This window comes from Zosterops lateralis (genome assembly GCF_965231275.1).
Source record: "Zosterops lateralis genome assembly, chromosome: 13".
Lineage (NCBI taxonomy): Eukaryota > Metazoa > Chordata > Aves > Passeriformes > Zosteropidae > Zosterops > Zosterops lateralis.
Genome location: NC_139773.1, coordinates 7,185,429 through 7,205,699, shown reverse-complemented (window position 1 = coordinate 7,205,699; position 20,271 = coordinate 7,185,429). Strand labels below are relative to the sequence as shown.

The 20,271-nt window shown below is 36.9% G+C and overlaps 1 protein-coding gene across 9 annotated transcripts in view; it reads left to right on the top strand.

The window, feature by feature from the left end:
• TCF12 (transcription factor 12) overlaps nt 1–20,271 on the top strand; it is a 161,077-nt gene that overhangs the window by 24,468 nt on the left and 116,338 nt on the right. For 8 of the 9 annotated variants that reach the window (XM_083870934.1, XM_083870933.1, XM_083870931.1 and 5 more), the window contains exon 4: nt 18,776–18,849. In XM_083870934.1, coding sequence (XP_083727060.1) covers nt 18,776–18,849 — 74 coding nt within the window. Of the gene's footprint in view, nt 1–18,334; nt 18,363–18,775; nt 18,850–20,271 lie in introns of those variants that run through there. The other variant, XM_083870935.1, reaches the window with a different exon arrangement.

Sequence of the window (20,271 nt, the reverse complement as noted above, 5' to 3'; positions counted from 1 at the left end):
TTTATGGTCTGTGTTTTTAATGAAAAGTACTATATTTGGTAGGGAGCAATGAGATTTCATACTGTTATTTCCAGAAGATGGCTAATACAATACAAAATCAATGTTTGCCTTTTTTGTTAGATTTACATAGACTTAATCACAGTAATTGTGCAGTTTTGAGCTGAGAGTTAAATGCACAAAATTGTGTTTAAGCAGAGATTTTCCCTTCACCCCTTCGCTAAAAGAAAAAAAAAATCCCAGAAATTTGAATCTTCAGATACAAGAAAGTGGGTGGTGTTGAGAGGAAAAGAAATATAATTTGTATTATATCTAAATCCAAATCAGCGTTTTTCTTTTTTAAAATAAGCTATTGAGTTATTGAGTGTTAAATTCTAGACTGCATTTAGGAGGGTAAATTGCTTATAATTCTGGAAGCACTGATCCTGATAGGAAAGGGTGATAATTAGTTTCTAATATGGACAGAATTGCTGTTATTAGCTGTGCTCCACATGTTTGCTTCCCCTGTGGCATTCCTTGAGGTGCAGCAGATGGATGAACCAGGGGCAGAGGTAATGTGTGCCATGATCGGCTGCTGCTTTCCCCTGGGGACACTTCTGGAATGCTGATATCTTCTTTTTCCTTTTTTTTTTTTTTTCCTCTTCCTTCCTCTTTTCTTTTTCAGCAACTTTGCTGAGATGTATCAGAATTAATTTATGGTATTACTCCTTTATAATCCATTAATCCAACCATTTAATACCAAAATGTTAATGTGTTAGAAAAGGATAGGCTGTTTGTGTGCTGGTATCTTAAATCTTACAAAGTCAATATCATGCTTAAATACTTTTCTCCATTCTGTGAGGTTGTGTCATTAATAGTCTGATGTTGCCTGATACTGTTATCTAATCTTTTGGAACATGGTCATGTTGAGAAATGGAGCCTGCTATTGAAAAGGATTGTCCCTTTCCTTTAGATCTAGCCAAGTAAAATCTGCTCTCATTTTCTTTTCTTTCTGTTCTTGATTAAAATGTAGGCAATAGGTTGTGTGTGGGCTTTTGCATTTGAGCTTTTAAATGTTATTTTATTTGTGTTTAAAACCAGATCTAGCTGAGGTAGTGATGCAGATCGCCTTACTTATGTCATCCCAGAAGAGTCCCCTTGCTCGGGTGAGCACCAGGATTGTGCCTCTGTGGTGCTGCAGGTGGGCAGCGGCCCCCCCTGGAGCAGCCGCTCCCTCCCTCTGTCACAGCTGCGGCCCCGGAGCCCCGAGAGCCCCGGCCCGCTGGGAGGGGCCAAGGACATCACATGTGCTGGTTATTAGGAAATGCTTTTCAAATGTTTTCATTTTGTTTATCTAGGTCTCTTTTTTTTTCCTTGTCCTTTACTTATTTACTCTCCCTCTCAGCCCGTTTCAATCCCTGCTGGGACTTTGCTGGAATTCACATTATTTTAAGAGAGATTGGTGATTTTTAAACTGAGTGACTTGGAAGATGAGGCTCCATGGTTAACTGCAAGTTTGCAACCAGAGACATAAAATTCGCTGAAACTCTCTGGCTCATATTTTTGGATTTTTCTGCTGTGCAATAGCAGGAGAAAAAAGACTTTCCTCTGCATTTTAATGATGATGTGTAAATGTCAAGGATTTTTTTTTATTTTATTTTAACTTTATTGCTTTTTGTTTTTAATCTGAGTCTTGATCTGGAATGCCTAAAGGAAACTTCTATAAATATATATTTTTATACATGTTTATATATATGTATGGGTACATATTTGTTTTCTTGGCTGTGGAACCATTTCATTGTTTTTTCTTGTCTACTTTTGCTACCACGTATTACAGATGTAGGTATGCAGTCAAGATCTATTGACGAGGAAGTTGCACCTTCTGTTTGAGGTTTGCAGTGTTTCTAGCACAGTGACTGCAAGTATTTTTTGTTCGCAGACTTAGGGAAGACATCCTTTATAAGACAGGATTTCAAGTGAGTTTTTTAATAAATGCCAATCCACTTAAGGCTTTCAGAAATGGCTGAGTATTTGAGTGCTTCCCAAAATTAGTGAAGTTGTAAGGGGACAGTGTCTGTCACTGCATCCAGTGGCTCTGGCAGTGCTAATAGAAGATCATGTTTGCCAACTATGACAGTGTTTTCTCCAAACTGTGGCACACAATTTAGAGTAGTGTGTAACTGGGAATGTAAATGTGTGGATGCTGCTGCTGTTGGTACTACTAATGGTGTGTAGTCAGCAAAAAAGTTTTGCTCTGAAGTAGTTACTCTGCTATTTGAGAGGCTCGCTGTGAATCTGGACAGTGTGAGATATTTAATATTCTGGTCATGCACTCAAGTAATTCCTTCACACTCAGGCTGCTTAAATAGGCTGAAGAGTGCAGAGCTCCTTGATGCAGGGAGTTCTGCTGCTAGGATTTCTCAGAGGTCATGTTATTCAAAGACCTTTTGGCTTGCTTTGTCTGCATACTTGGCTAACATGAGTGTTCTGGATTAGTAGATGGATTCCTTGTTTTTAATGCAAAAAGTTGAGAACAGGCAGGTCTATGACTTGTCAGAAGGAGGCTCTAAGGCAGGAGGCCTTGTGAGGTGTAGCCACTGACCATTGCTGCCAGGCTCTACCTCGTCAGTGATTGTCTGGAGATGGGATTGTTTGTACAATTCACAGCCAGAGCCAAATACTGGAACTGGAAGTGTATTGAGGAGAATGGAAACTTGGAGAACCTTGGACAAAAACTATTTCCCAGAGGGAAGAATTGGCAGTCAGAAAATAAATAATCATCTGTAGTATGTCCTAAAGCCCAAATAAAATGGTAACCAAACATAAGAGAATGAGGTTGAACTTTTTAAAAAACGGTAAGTTAGTGCTCCACAGTGAAACACAATTTTGTTTAAATCCTCTCTGTTCATATTGACCCATTTCAAGCAGGAGAACCTTATTCTCCTTCATAGTGGTGATGTCTGACTGACTGTTTCTTTTGAAAACACATTTGAATTGCATTGGTTTTATTGTTGGAGGCTCATTTTATATATATATAATTGTATATTATGTGCATCTAATTATATATATGTGTGTATATATATATATATGTATATATTCACATATATGTAGACACACTTTTTTTTTTTCCTGTGAAAAAGACTAACTACTTTTTTTTTGTGGGCCTTTTTAATTTTATCACTTGAAGTCAAATTGCTTCTCTCTTCATGCAAGGACCAACCTCACCTGAAATTCCTCGGATAATACAGAAGAATTACATGTAACCAAAAGAAACAAATCAGAGATTTTCTGTAGCAGGCATTTTTTTGCTGCTTTCCTGCTGAAATCAACAGGAAAATGAGATTAAACCTGGTATCTTGCCACACACTCAGAGAAAAAATTGCAGTTATCAGAATTCTTGATTCTTTTCACCTTATAGCGTAATAAAACCCCAGGTATTCTTTTATATCTAATGGATTTTCATGTAGCAGTAAAAGATACTTGAGTTGTTGTGCAGTATTTTTGAACTGTTTGAGTGTGTATTTCTCAGTCTTCCAGAAAGACCCTTTACTATACCATATTCATTTTATGATATGAGCAAAACTCTTTGCTCTGGGAAAGAATTTTGCCATTTCATATACTATGGAAATATTTTAATGTAAATCTAAAAATTGCCTGCACCATCTATGTATTAATTTTCCTATTTAATTCTCTATAGAAATTCTTGATATTAAATTCATGAAATATTTAATCATAGTGGTGGCTCTATTCTGCCTTAGGAAACTGGTTTTATTCAAGTGTTACTCCTGTGATGAACCAGTTCAGGAATTTTGTTTACATCTTCTTCCTCGTTGTATTAATCAGAGCAAAATTATTTCCATGCTATTTGTCTAAAGAATAGTGGATACATGCATGTGTATAGATGCATTGGATTATCATTATTCAACACACATAGTATCAAGTTTCTCCTAAACAGGGAATTTGACAATTTGTTACATTTTTACTGATACACTTTTAGAATGCTGACCTCTACAGGTGGTTCATTCTTCTTCAAGCTGTTGCTGGCTTTGAATTACTTCAGTTTCTTTGAAAAGAAAACAAAATAAATCCTACAGAGATGCTTTTCCTTTCCAGTGGGGTTAACAACATCCAGGGACAAAGGAAAAGCTGATAAAAACCTTGCTGGAGCAGTCAGCTCTTATTTCCCCTTCTCTCCTCAATATAATGTTCTCTTCCACCCCCCATAACATGGTGGTGCTGTAACCATATTTGCAATCGCTAACTCCAGACAGTATTCCATCATTTAGGAGTGTTCATGGAGTTGATTTTGGGAGTTTCTATACTTTTTTTTTGGTTGAAATATGCTATTTGTGGAAACTTGTATCATAGGGTTTTAGTTAACTCATGAACTCCTGTAGGTTATCCAGTATACTCAGTGCTTTGAGGATCAAATACTTTTGCCTGTGTTTTTAGTTGCTTGATATGATTTAGATTCAGTTTGGGGCTCTCAGTTGCTGTTACCAAGATGCTGTGATTGAGCTAATCAGCCCTGCTATGAACTGGCTGTGGTCTGGAAGCTTAACAGCCTTAAGATTGCTGCAGTTACAGACTTCTAATTTTGAATCTGTTTTAAAAGTAGCTTTGAATGGATTTTCTTGTGTGAAAGGTGGCATACACGTAATAATGACACCGTTGTAATTCTAGTCAGTATTTTTCTTAGGCCTAATATTAAGGCTGATAGATCTTTTTAAAATACAGATGTTCCCTTTTCTAATTTCTGTAATTTCTGTTTAGCAGAAAATTTCTTGTGATGTTAAAAAAAAAGTTGTAAACTTTGTGTTAGAATTAGAGATGTGAGTGTGGAGGAGGTGCAATTGACTCTCAATAGAAAAAGTGTTCAGTACAACACGAGATCAATATAGGCAGCACAGCAGAATCTTCTATTACTTCTCTGTAAGTAGCATTATGGATGGCATTACTCTGGATTAAATCAAGTACAGCAAGTATAGAATTTTGATTTCAACTATACTTCATTTCATTCTTAATAGAAAATACAGTGAAGTGGCTTAGCTTCATCTGTATTTTTGTGCTCTCATATAAACAGCTAGACTCTGATTTTACAATGAAAGAGTAAAGAATCTATATTCAATTGGAATTCTGTAGGAATAGGGTGTATTAGATTTTAAGACTTTTTGAAAACCTAATTAGTCTTCTGATGACTTAGAGGCTTCACAGGTCTTAAGAGGTTTCACCATGTGTGAAGTTCTTGTTCACTTTGAACCTTTTTTAATAAAAGCAGGTATTGATTGTTTTTCTGTGCTCTTCTTACTCTGTTATTTGTCCTCTTTTAATGCAATATTTCATAGGACTTTTTAAGATTTTTTCTCTTGTTTGTCCCATAATACACTCAACATTAAAATAATGATTGCTCTGAGTCCTTTAGGAGAACAAAAACTAAAGAGATCTTAGGGGCCAAATGTATAAAATGTTCTAGTTTCTTGATAATTAGTTAAGATTATATATCTTAGGGCAAGTTCTGCACTCATGTTTAAAAATTCAACAGTAAACTTTAAAGTGTAGAAGGAGGTGGCTTCAGATTATTCTTTGTTTAGATTTTCTTTAAGAAGGCAAGAAATAAAACATGAAAAAAAACTTTATTCCTGAAAGTAAATTTGAGGATGTAGTTGGTAATACATACAGAGTTGGTTTTTTTTAAGGCCAAATTGCAGATATACACCTGAGTGATGCTCATGTTTATTTCCTTCGTGTGACCTTTTAAATAGAAGCTTTACATGCAAAGTAAATGGAGTAGGACAAAATTGCTGCTGGAGCTCTTGTACATGAATTTCTACATTTGTTTGGCATTATTCTTGCCAGGTGCTTAAAATGTGTTCGTTTAATTCACTGGGCTTTCATATCGGTCAAGAGCTTGTGTTGGTTTGGCTGCCAGGGAAATCCCATGTGTGTCTGTGGAATGGGCACAAAAGGACACAAATGTCATCTTATTTAGCCTTTGTGAGCATATCACATTTGTTTGAGTTCAGGTGAAGAGTGTTGAGGTATGAATTCACTTAATTTCTTAATTTTCTTAAAAGTATGTGGGCCAGCCTTGGAAAGGAATAAGTTTTGCATTTTTAGTTCACGTGAACTAAGTTGTGGAGCTTTATGTGATGTTTATTCTGAGCTGCCTTGTTACTTGTGTGAATCTTCAGATCCTCAGAATGCTCTTGTGCATCTGGGAGGGAGAGCTTATATTTTTCTTCTGAAATTTCTTCACTAATCCTTCCCATATAAACTGGGATGTAAAGACATTGGATGCCTTATTACCCTTTCACAAAGTGTGATTTGCAAAATACTTAAATTACAGTATGCTGAAGAGTAATAATATTCTTTGTGATTGGAATATAAGAAATTCTTTCCCAAATACCAAGTCACGGTTGTCTTTTTCAAAAAGGTAGAAACTCTGTTTTCATTTTTGTTATTTTATATATTTAACAGAATGGGAAGAGTCTGTGTTAAAATTATTTGATAACCCTAATAAATGGTAACATTTTTATTTTTAGTGGTTGAGCAAATCTGGGCACTTATACAAATTTCATTGTGTTGGAGTGTTGCAGTATGAACAAGTAAAGTACAAAATGAACCAAAGTCTGAAAGCTGTTGTCAGAGCTAAAAGCATCTATATAGAGAACTGAATACAGGATCTAAGACAAACAAAGTTGCCACCCAAAGAGGCAATATGGTTTAATTGACTTGTTTTGGCAATGCTTAAGATTCAAAAATGTGAGCAAGAAAATGGGATATCAAAATTTGTAGAAGCAACTTATTTGGCACATGGAACCCAAGGCTCATTTTGGCTAAATTTCAAAAGGTACTTTGAAATTTTTAAATAAAAATGCATACTTTTTTTTTCTTAATAATTACAGAAGAAACAGAGGGAAGGAAAATGCTTAGGGTTTGCCATTTACTTTGAAATAATTTAGTCTTCTAAATTTTTTGCTAAAATTCTCGTTAGTGGACAATAAAGTAAGTGTGGGAGTTTTCTGGAAGTGTTCAACTTACTGGTAACCTGTTTCTACGCTAGCATGGAGCAGATTCAGTATTTTAAACTGAATGATTTTTAATGAGATTATTGGTGTTTAATGTAATTAAAACACATATTTATTCAGTTATTTTTCTCACATACTGGCATAGTACCTACCAATGGTTCAGTAAAGCCAGTCATCCCAAAGTAGACTGCAGGATTTTAGCATCACCATATAGTGATGGCTGGGTCTTTTTTCTTTTATTATTTTTCACACCTGAAAAAAATCACTGTGGTTTTTTTTCCTTTTAAATACAGCCAGTCTCAGAGGTAGTAAATGCTTCAGAGGTGATGGGCTGGCTTCCCTGGGCCATCACACAACCCTGACTTTGGCCTTGTCTGATCCTCATACTCTTCCTTTCCTTTCTGCCAGCACTGGTGCTGTTCTGGCCCAGCAGTGAAATACTTGTGTGAGTGAGCCTGGCCAGAAACCAGGGAGGGTCTGTTATTTTTATGGGTCTGTTTTCTACTAGTTTCTTCTTGAATGGATTTACTGCAGGTCCCTACAAACCCCGGGTGCTAGTGTGAGGGGAGAAGACACGAGCCACGCTGTGGGCAGCAGGGACAGTGAAGGGTTAAGGGAAGCAGGATGGCCTCCTTTGGGTGGCTGACAGCCCTTAGCTCTTGGGAAGATGGGCTGTGTTTGCATACATAAACCTTGACTCATAAGCTGTTGTTTGGCAGTGGTTCCTGCATCAGAATCCCTTGCTGGAGTTGGGAAATGCTGCTTGCCTGTGTGAAGGCTCCCTTTGCAGAGGAGGTTTTGTGGGGCTGGATTTATTTGCAGGTTGGCTGATGGGATGAGTGTGTTGGACACTGTGGTAGCAGTGCTGGTGGGGACCAGCAGTGCTGGGGACTTGAAGGGTTTTAGAATCCTTCCTCTCCTTATTCTTGCTCACCTGTAATATTAAAGTTATTTGTCCTATTTTTAATGTAAAATCATTCACTCCAGTGTTGTGGTTAAATTTCCCTAGAAATGAGTTCCTAAAACTAAGGTGTAATTTTTATAGAAATGACATTAGGAGAGTATTTAGTGCTTTTGTAAAAGGAGAGACTTCTAAAACATCCTGGGAGGAGGAATTAAAGAAAAATAATTAGTTATTGATTGCTACTTGCTTTCTGACTACTTAAGTAAATGTTTTAAAGTCTTTAATACCATATTATTATTGTAAGAAGGATAATTACTAGGTAAGGGTGCCTTTATCTGCAGAAAGACTGTCTACCATATTTTATTGGCTTTCAGCATTTTCTAGCTATAACCTACAGAACTGCTGTAACAGCAGACTTGGAGAAACAACAGCAGATTTATTTTGTATTCAAAGCTCAACTTGTCCTCATTAAAAAAAAAAACCAACAAAGGCATAAGTGCACTTTAGCAGGAACAGGTATGTCCGTTCCGGTGGTTAGAGTATGAAGGCAATTTAAAATGGGGTTACTTGACTATAAATTCCAATTCTGACTTTTTGTCCAAGTTTTGCTTCTGAAGCGTGCATGGTTTCTAAGTGCATTTTATTAAGAGTGTTTTAACTCATGTAACACTTGTTACAAGAAAATAATTGAAAACTCAGATTTCTATAAAAAGTGCGATATTTAGGATTTAAGCCAAGGAGAAATGTTACTCAATTGAACCAGACTATGGAGTATTAAATGAAAGCCTAGGAGAAGAAATAAAAGGAAGATCAGTAAAGTCTTCAAGCAGGGAAAAAAAAGTCTTTGGTTAAGAAGTAAAGTTGGAGAAACCTCAAGGTTTTCACTAGCAGATGGAGATATTTCTGGATTCACTTCCACCAGAGCCAGACTCTGTCAGATTTAGTAGTTATTTTCTAGAATAGAGAACTGGGGTTTTTTTAGTTAGTGGGATACTACTTTAAATTATTTTCATAATGGTTGCATGTTTCTGCTAAACTAGCAAAGTGAAACTATTTTAATTACTCTTTAGCATTTAAAGACCTCAATGCTGAACACGGAGTCCTGTTGTACTCTTGTTTGTAACAGAAGTTGTTACTTCTGTGCTGCTGATCCTCTAAGAGTGTAATTTTGTTGTTTAAGGATAGTATTTCCATACTTAAAGCTCTAACAACATGGATATACTGCCAGAAGAATGTTAAAATGCAGATTGTCCTGAAGGGCAGCAGAAATCAGTAGATCAGCCGATACCTTTTGGTTGTGAAGGGAGAAACCAGTGAATATGGGTGTCATACAGCTTAGCTCTGCCATGAGCTGTGGTGACACCTCTTAGTTCAAGGGGAAGAACAGTCTTTCTTTTAAACAAAGGGAAAGAATGAAAAGAAGAAAAATGTTTTTGGGGAGGGAAGGTGAACCAGATTCCCTCAGACATCTCAGTTGCTGCAGTGCTGCTGTGAATTAGTGCAAGGCCCATTAACATCAGGCCCCAGTCGTCCTTCCACCTCGTTTGTTGATGTAGGAGACTGAACTGTATCATATCAGCTTTCCAGCATTGTGGGCACACCATCATTTACTGCCACTCACACTAAAGGAGCTGTCAACACAAAGCCTGCCTGCCTCAGGAGGCAGCTAACAGCCCAGGCAGCAAGGAGCTTGATTCAGCAAATATTTGAGCAGATGTAATGATACCTGGCACATTTAAAGACAGATTGCTCTCCTTTGTCAGAGAACATAATTTTTCCTTAATTTGAGAATGAGATTTAACAATACCAGTAAAATCTCTGTCTAATAAGCTGTTGGAAGAAATGTCTCAGTGTTGAGAAAATAAAGATTTCTTGGGGTGGTTTTTTTTTACTTTTTTTTTTAAGGTGTCTCAGGGCACTGCAGCAGCACAGGCTGTGCCAGATCTCTGTTTGTTCAGACTGGGTTCTGGCTTTGACTTTTGGAAGTAATGGAATTATTGAGAACTGTTGGTTTTGGATCTCTGCAGAAGGAGAACATCTGGCAAGAGCCTTACTACATTCCAACTTGCTTATGGAGGGGGAAGCACTTGTTGGTACGAAATGCATACTGGAAAAAGTAGTCCTTGACACTGCAGGCTGATGCTAACTTCCATCAGCTCAAATTATCAGTCATATAAATGCAAATAGAGACGCTTCTAGATTTTTTTTAATGGTTTACTTTAAGCCTTTTTTCCCTCCATGCCTAAAATAATAGAACACATTTTGCTCTAGGCAGCTTTTGCTGAGGGAAGAAGGTGCCACTTTGCCTCGGACAAACCGGAAGGGCTTTCATTGTGCTGCAGGGCAAATAGTGGGGCCCTAATCTTACAACAGCTTCTTTCTTGATTGAAAATGAAGAAGTATGGAGGATTTCTTCTTGATTTTTGGTAAAAGAGGAGAGAAATAAGTGAGCCAGGTTGTAATAAGTCAACATTGGTTATATGTATTCTATTGTTTTTTCCACATCTAACTTAGAGCTATCCTAACACAGCTCTGGCTTAGGTTAGCAGATGTGCAGTGCTTGCATTTGTCCATTAAGCATTCTTCCCTGTTTAAATACTGAGTAGATAAGCTTTGTTTTCAGACTTAGAAGTTGGTGTTTAATGCTGAAATTTTAATACAATAGACACTTTCTCCCAGCTGTATTGAGAGAACCAGGATTCTCTCATGACAAACTTAAGTTCACACAACCCTGGTGTGTAATTTCTGATTTGCTTAAGTTATGAGAGTTAATTCCTGCAGCTGACTTAGATGTGCTCTTTAGGACAAAGAAGTGTAAGAAATCATCATCTCATTGAGGATGTGCCTATCTAGAGGCAAACTTAAAAACCTTTCAGACTTCTTTGTGTATTCTATGTGCTTTGTTTTATGAAAAATGTGAGACGTTAGTGTATTGTTCTAATGTGAGAGGCTGAGATGCCATGCTGCTGGTAAGAGACTTTTGATTTCAGTATTGCAGGGATGCCAAAAATCGGATACAGAGATACTGTGTACCTTGGCAAAGTATAGGTTTTCTTCCACATGCTTTTATGAAATGGCTTGATCTCGATCTTCTCAAGTTCAGACTCAGGCTTCTGTGATCTTGACAGGGTATGTGTGTCTTTGTTTCCAGTCCACATTGTAAATGTGGAGTTACACTGGCATTTTCTTGGCTATTCTGTATAGTGTATTTGCCGTTATACTTAAGGCTCAAATTCTGCCTCACTAAATTCCAAGGTTTTTGTCTGATGCTTCATTTCTCCACTGGTTCACCTTCATGAACTTTTTGTTTGTTTGTTTGCTTTTTTCCCTATTCTGCTTGGTATGTCAGAGGGTCTCTTTTTCCTTCAAAGATTTTAGTGTTAAGGTATTAATATCTTCTAAATATCAACAAAGTAATTATAATTTGTTGCAATTGGGTTATCTTAATTGTATGTGTATGAAGACACATGGCAACCATCATCACCACAAAAGGGTTACTGACCTCAGGTTCGTCTTGGAATTTGTTTTCAAAAGGGTTAAAATTTGCTGGGCACCTTGTGAATACAGTAAATGATTAAAAATACTTTTTCTTAACATTTTTAGACATATTCTTAGGAAAGTTGTCACACTTGACATGTTTTCTTTGCTTATGAGAGTTAGCACCTTAGTTACACACAATGTAACTCAGATTAATTGTGTTTCTGGTGCCTGAATTGGCAGTTTTCTGTACAATTGTGTTGTAATATAGTTGGTAACGGTAGCTGTTGCCTGTCAGGCTGTATTAGAATATTTTTGGCCTGGTGTGTGCTGTCTTGTGACACTGGCCTTGATTTGGTGTGCGTATATAAATATATATGTGTATATATATATATATATATATATTTTAAAGTGTGTGGTTATATAAAGCAGTTGAGTCATAACTGAAGTAACCACAGGAAAATTTGCCAGTAGAAAGGATTATTATGATAGCTGGTACTGTAGGGCTGAGACTTGCATGTTAAGAGCTGTTCAGCCTGATACTTCATGGCTCAGCCAGAGAGGGGAATAAGCAACATGATTCAATTTAATAGCAGTTTAACTGTGTGTGTTTGCGTGTGAATAAAAGCTCTGGGTTGTTCCCTTGCTCAAGGCTTGATCTCTAAGCTGGTGTACTTTATTCACATTTGTAACCAGGAGGGCTTCAAAATATACTCTGTTGGCACACATGTAAATATGATTTGTATACAGGATAATTTATGAATATGAACATTTTAATTTTTTAAAATTTTAACCTTTAATTGGATCAAAGAATAATATTAAAACTTGTATTAATATAGGGAATTTGGAGGGGGAGGTGTGTGAAGAATGGCTTTACTGTATAGTGCTCTGAGCACCTCAGTGGATTTATAAGAAAATTCCTTTTTTAATAGTCTAAATGCTAGTTTTTATAGCTCTTGTCATTAGCTTATGCTCGAACTGTTTGAATAACTATATACAACTAACAAATGCATGTTACATACAGTATTATAAATATGTTCTCCTCTTTGAACAGTACCTGATGTACTTTTTCTGGCAAGATGTGTGTAGCTATGTGCAGGTTTCTAGTTCAGTTTGTGTGGGAAATGCCAGTTCCAATTTTATTTTGAGTGGGTTGTATTGTATTTAAAGTGTCCAGGTCATGCCAGGTCACTTGGTTTGTTTGGTGACATGATTTAGAATCTCGGAAGCAGAGAATGTGAGGGAAGAGAAGCAGGTAATTTCTGACATTTCTGTAAGGGCACTGCTCCTACAGGAATTAATAACCCAATGTTGTTAGGGAATACATAGGTCTTATTGCAAGAAATGAATAGGATTATTTGTGAAATCAAGTTAAAAGTAGTAATTGCCTTTTTTTTTTTTTAATAGCAAATTGTATTTAGGTAATGAGTTGAAACAAATATAAAACATACTTGATAGTTATACAGGAACTGTATTACCAGTACCGATTGGTTTTGATGCTGACAGACACTTTTAAAACAAATTCAAGGGATTTTTTTTTCAGTTTTCCTGAACCAGTATGGGTTTTTTTCCATTTTCTTCTGAATTTATATGTCTTTTGCTGCTTTAGGAAAAGTTCTTTGAGTATATACCCCGAAGTTTTATTCTGTCTGGAGAAAATATTGTTCTTGCGAATAATTTTCTTAATGAAAACAGGCTTTAAACAGCTTTACATACAGGGAGAATTCAAATTGTTGGTATATTAAGTTACAACTAATTTTTAATACCTACCAAAGTCAATATTGGTCTAAGCTTTGGTTATTGCCCAGGTAAATTGTGTACTTGCTGTACAGTCCTCCAATTTGAATAATTTTGTTCTTCAAAAATGTTGATTGTGATTACCTGTTCTATAGATGAAAATACACTATACAAAGTTAATCTTCTGACTATTATTCAAATAATTTCCACAACGACTGGCATAGTGGATATCTATTCTTTGCTATGTCAGATAATCATGCTCTGGGAATCTCTAGGATAAATAATGTTTCAAAAATGAAAATTAATTTATTTACTACTATTAATAATCACTGTTGATATTTCAAACAGCTCTTACAAACTGATCTTTGCAAAGATTAATATTCAAATGGAAGCCAGTGTTTTATGGGTACTAATTGAGGTAACCATTGTCCCCTCAGGGGGCCTTCAGTCCCTGCAGGGCTTCCTTGTACTTTTAAATCCCTGCCATTAGAGGCTCATAGTTAACAATCTCAACTCTCATGGTTTTGAACCTGGCTGGACAGGTGGGGAAAGATATGAAAACTAATGGGTAAGCTCAGGAGAAATCTCACTTTTACACTGCTCAGTGGATTAAGGGTTCAATCTGTGGCACCGTGGCTCAATACAGGGAGGAGAGTGAGCAGCATTGTGCAATTTAATCAAATTATCTTGGGAAGTTTCCTGAAGTAATTGTAAAGTCCTGAGTTGGTACCAGATGACAGACTCAAGATGGTGTTTCTGTGACAAATCCATAGCTCTTCCATTCGTTTTCTCTGGAGCAAAGGTACAAGAAAGGCTACTCTGCTCTGCTACTCCCACTGGTGCCTCCAATAACCAGTTCTGTTACTGGGGAGGAACTTTGCTTTTTGATCTGGAGGGATGGGGGAACTTGGTATCCATATACTGGAAGACAATGAGTACATTCTCCAAGATACAGTATGCATTGAGATTTGAATTTTTTTCCCTCCATGCTTGCACTTCCCCCTGCTTTTCCTTTATTGTGGAAGGTGGATGGAAAGAAAGTTCTCTATTTATGTAGTTTGAAATGAAAGTAGTTTGTCTTTTACCTAATTATAATGTTGCGTCTGAACTTATCCCAATGGCACTTAAGTGGTTAGACTATTGATAGATTGCCTGCCTTTCATTACTCTTCTCAATTTGATTAATGCTCTCAGCTTTGGATATTTTAAGCTACCACATTGTATTTATTATCAAAGCTGATTTTGGTTTTGAGTGTCCTTCTGGTCCTCTTGTCACCCGTGTTTTCTCCCACTCCCTGACTAATAAGTATGTGGAACTTTATCTTGTCTTTATTTATTTATCTGACTTGTGAATTTTGAGATCTTTGTTAGAATATAAATGGTTTTATGTTATTGAAACTACTACATCTAGTATAAAAAGAGAAATAGTTTTAATTGAAAACAACCAGAAGGGGCTGAGAACTAGTCCTGACCTACTAAAAGTTAAAATATTTGAGTACAGTATATCTTCATCAAATATTATTATTCTTTTCATCCACTTACTGGAAAGTCTAGACCTAAAATATAATTTTGGATAATAATTGGAATCATACTTCACAATAAACTTTTGCAATATATGGCCTAATGGCAGATTGATTTGTTTGTGTGTCTGACATGCAAAACACAATCAGCACTGTTATGGTTGGTGCTGTAGGTTTTTTTGTAATTGATTTCAGATGTTGAATCTTATCTGAAGGAATATCATTACTCTGAAACAAAATTGGATAAAGAAGCTATAAAAGATAGAAACTCATACCTTGAGTACCTAGTATAACAATCTACAATGTGATTTTTTTTTGTCAAATCATTTATTTGATCAACATCATAGCAGATGGTAACCCTATAAAGTATATTATCGTGTTTACACGAACATTAGAGCCTGTGTCTCTTGAAATAAGTTTTAAATATAGTCGTCTTTGTCTTATGCCAGCAAGAGCAACCTTCATTTCAGTTTGATTGTAAGATCCAATTTTTTTTATTAGGTGGATGTTTGGATCTGTTTCTTCAGAATGAACACATATGTTGAAATAATGAGGCAACAGGTTTCTTCAGGTTTTCTTCTAGAATAGCCTGAAATGCTCACAGCAGCATCATAAAAGTGATGTTAAGCAAAGCCTGTTTAGAGTCCAATGCATAAAGCCAGAAAACGTCCTGATGACTTGGCTGTGTGTCCCTGAGGTGAGTGAGGAGCACAGGGCCTTTCCTGCAGGCTGGCCCAGCTCTGGGTTTGGGCACAGGGCCTTTCCTGCAGGCTGGCCCAGCTCTGGGTTTGGGCACAGGGCCTTTCCTGCAGGCTGGCCCAGCTCTGGGTTTGGGCTGTGCTCCGTGTGCTCCTGGCTGGGGTCAGGAGTGGCCTGGCTGGGACAGCAGCACCGAGAGCTGTGGAGGTGCCCTGGGAGCCAGCCCAGCCCCACAGTGCCAGCTGAACCCGCTGGAACAAACGTCACACTTACAGAATCACTCCCTAATTAAACTGCAGCATATGTGCTGTAGAAGTAGTCAATTTTGACTGAGAACTATGAAATCATGAGTCATTTCAATTATTTCCATCCTCAATGCCGACTGAAAAAAAGGAAGTGGGGGTAGAACCTTGTTATACTCCTGTCTGCCTGAGTGCTTGTGTCTGTGTTACTGGACCTTTATATCAACACAGTTCGATTTCCTTCTTTTTTGCTTTACCTGTGGAGGGTGAGATACTGCAGCCTTGCCCTGCACGTTTTTCAGTGCTCTGCTAACTGTCACAGCTTTCCTGTGCCCTTTAACATCCATGATGAATTAATGGATGCTGGAATTAGTCTCTGCATTTCCTTGTGGAAGGGGTTACAGAGGTGATGATCCCCCCAGTTCCTCTGTTCTCTTACGCTAGAACTCTTTTCATTACACTTTTGCTTTGAGACTTTATTTATTACCACAGGTGACTTCCATGTTCTTTCTTACCAAATGTCCCCCACTTTGGGGATTTTATATTTAAAAGTAAATCTGACAGTCCTGGCTCAGTCATGTAGAATTACTTTTGGCTGTGTTAAAGTATGCATTGTTTGTTTGTGCCCATCCGGCTAGAAATGGTCTGGGTCTTTGTCTCATCCAACCTTTGGGTGGTTTTCATCTGTTATCCATGGAAACATTCATGTACAAAGCAGAAGAGATTCCTTGAGCACCATGTTAGACACACATCTGATTTCCTGGCTGAGTATTATTACTGGCTTCTTGGGGCGGCTTGTTTGGTGTCTTATGTTGATGGAGACCAAGAGCAGCGGGGGTATCATTGCAAATCAAATCCAGATGTCAAGCAGCAGTAAGTCAGAGTGCTGGTGTTCTATGTGCAATATATGGTTTCTTTTTTCTTCTAGCCTTCATGGAGCATTTAAAATGTGAAAGCATCCTCCTTGTGTGAAAATTTTGTGTAAGACATAGGTCTACATGTAAGCCTGTTTGGGTCTTGTAAGAATATAAATTGCTGCATGAAAAGGAGGAAAAAGACACCTGGCAGGAAGAAGGAAGTTTACTATTCTAGCTAACTGTACTGGGCTTCTTTAGAAAAAAAAAAGAATTATGGGAACTAGTCAGAAATTAGTTTTCTTCACTATCTGAAACAGTTACATTTTGGTTTAGAGCAGTTTCTTTAAACAATTTATTTGCATAATTCAAATGGTAGAATTAAAATACTAGAATTTTTAGCTGTACATGTGCTGATTAAGCAGAACCATAACATAAGTCCTTATGTCCCACTGACTCAAATTTTTAAATGAGTAGCATGTTTTACTGATTAGGGGTCATGAATCTGAGCGCTCTATGCATAACCATTATCTAGTGACATATTTCCTGAAATGGGTTGATATAACTTACTGTATCTTAAACTTTCCCAAGGACTTTTTCTTGCAGTAGGATATTTTTCTTTTCTCCCCCCCACATATGTCTTTTTTGAAACTAAGGCAATGGAAGACTTGTTATGATAATGACTGGATTACTCGCCCTGTTGTTTCTGGCAGAAAAGAGTCAATTGTGCCAAAAGATTACTTTTGCCTTTGTCAGTGCCAGCCACGACTCTTTACTCAGCTCCTGGACCAGTTACAATGAAACAACAACAATCCTGTCAGCTGCAAAATGCAGTAAACTTCCCCGAACTGCTGGCTCAATATAGTAGTGGTTTTGCATTTTCAAAGAGCATTCTTCAACCTTGAGGATCTTTCCTGCAGTACACAAAAAGTGTCTGTAGTTTTTATTTGAGTGATTTATTGTACTTTCAGTTTAGCCTTCTTTTTTTTGCAGGCTGTCTTGGTCAAAACATTATTTTGTAGCTTCATAAAGCACGCTTCTGAAGGAAATAATGATTAGAATAGTAATAGTCCACAGATAGTTATTTACAGCATTAGCTTACGTTTGATTTTGCAGTATAGCCAGTCTGAGAAATATGCATGAAAATTTTATAATTGCAATATGAAGTTAAGGTTTAGATATGATCGTGTGGAGTAGCTTGCATGCTACTCTTATTTATAAATTGGAATACTTAGTTCTTATTTATAAATTATGACATTATAAAACTTCATAAATAGTTTATAGTATGTATTACATAAAGAATTTATGCTTTATATCAAAGCTCTTTATGAGAAAAGTTCATGTGACAGGAAAGTAATGAGTTGCATTTTGTAGGCCAGAGTGCTTTGAAGCCTGCACTTTAGGATGGAAGTGTTCCATGTGTGACAAAAAATGTCGAGTGAAGCAGATAATTAGGAACCTAATTGTTATAATAGTAGCAGCCTTATCCTGTATGAAGAAATTTACTATACAAATTCAGGTGCTTTTTGCAATTAGCTGTTTGGGGATGTGGTTTAAAGGTCGTTTGACCAATGAAATTTGATATAAATTGGATAGTATGTGGAATATATGTTCTGATACAGTGTTTAAAGATCTTCCTATCTTTTCCTTCCCCTTTCTCTTGTGAGCTGTAACCTGGATTTGCATAAAGGGAACTGATTCTAGAAGAACCGTTACAGAGTGTAAAAAATATTACTGTTTTAGTAGGGCAGAGACCATGATTCTCTGTGGGTTTTTTAAGCCATTGAAATATAATCAGTCTGTCTTGCCTTTTTTTCCCCGTTATGCTAAAATATCTCACGTGTCACGTAAAGGCCAAGTAGGGGAAATAATTTTACACATTTTACAATGCTTAAGCAAGACACAAGAGCAAAGAGTAGATAACAAGTATGAGTTTCACAGTATGTGCTGCAATATTTCAGTGCTTGCTCGAGATGCAGATAAATTGGGCTGCTCAAAAAGCCATGATGTTCACATCGCTGTGCTTGTTTTGTTACTCATGCTAATTTCTTATGGATTGGGTTGGGCAGACAGCAGATTGGCAAATTTCTTGGCTTTTTATGCTCCTGTTTTCAGCAGCTGCAGGTGTCCAAATGAACAGGTTCCTCTGTAGCCAGCCTAATTAATAAGGAAGCTGTTCATCTGAAGTTTTGCTTTTAGAAACACTGCTTTAAGTATATGAAAGCAGATGAATTTACTTAAAGTGTATGGAAGCGGATGAATATTTTTTCAGGTTGCATCAGAGAACATTGTTTTTGCTATAATTTGTTATAGGTTTCTATTTTTCTTTTTACTGCCAGGTATGGATGAGCGAACAGGTGCCACATCCTGGGGAACAAGCGGTCAGCCAAGTCCTTCATATGAATCTTCAAGGGTAAGATACCCCCATAATAATTCATAATGAAAGTTTATGGGATTGTACAGCATAAATCAGCAGATGATTTGGCAAAGTTTTTGAAGGGAAACTCCTTTAAATATACAGATTAGTATCTTTTAGAGACTTCAATGACTTTGAGGAGCTACAGCAGCAATTTAGATTTCTAAGACTAAAAAACATATAGGCTAAGAATTCATGAAAATAAACCATATGTAACTGTATGCTTGAATGACGAGCATTTTATTGAACATGTAGTCAGAAAATGAAGGAAGTCGTGTTACTTAGGAGCAGATTTATTGGCAAAGTGTAGGGAACATTTGCCTCCTTGTTAACATTAACCATCTCTAGTATGTGCTGTGTCATGATGTTGAAGAGAGGCTTTTCTTTTTAAATACCTTCCTCCTTTTCTTGTTCCAGCTTCATCGTGCTTATTGAGCTGAAGGTTCTTGATAGTATCTGATATCCTAAAATAACATGACCCTTTTGAAACTCAACTCAGTGGTCAAAGCAAGCTTCCCCCTAGTTACTCACAATCCCTTTTATCTACTCCATTTTCCTTTTATGAATATTTACTCTCTAAAAGACAATGAGATAAGTACCTAAGCTTAGATATACACAGCATACCTGATGTTCTGATTTCAGTGCCTTTGAGTCAGAGAGCTGTGTTAGCACTTGCACCTTTGCAGCTTTCTTGTGCTGTGGAATGAAGTGGGAAGGCTGCAAGACTTCGTTCAGCTCACTGGGTGTTATTATGGCCTCTGCCTTACTTTGGAACACAGCAGTAGAAAGGTTTCTCATGAAGTCTTGATCTTTCCATTGGTCATTAGTAAATAAATTAGAGTAGGAGTTCTTTGTGTTGAAGAAATATTTCTGTGCAACAGGGAAATTAGATATTCTTTTAAAACTTCCTGCATAACTTGGGGCATGGAGCTGAACCTTCAAATGCCTCTTTTACATTTGAAATGGAATCTTACTATGCAGCTTTATATAACTCATATTTTTACCATGTGTTTGGTGTTTTGACTCTCATTTTTTATGTCGCTGCTCAATTTTAATCAATTACGCATTAAGCTGACCTAACTGGAATTGGAACTTATGATGCATTGGCTGTGTGTCTGTATTAATCACAATTTTTTGTATAGTAGAGGATCAGGTAATATTTGAATAATGTAAAGTCGGTGAGCCTTGTGTGTTAGCCTCTCTTTTTTTTTAGATGAGGCCATAAAGACTGGTAATCTGGAGTGTCGTTTAGGTGATGAGAGTTTTCTTTTGAAGAAAACTCAATTCATTTTCACAGGAAAACTTCATTCCTGTGTTCTCCCCAGAAAAAATGAACGCTAGAAATACATATTTTCTGTATATAGAAATGGTAAAGATTAAGAGCCGCAAATTAATTTGTCCTGTGGCTGGTATCTTCTG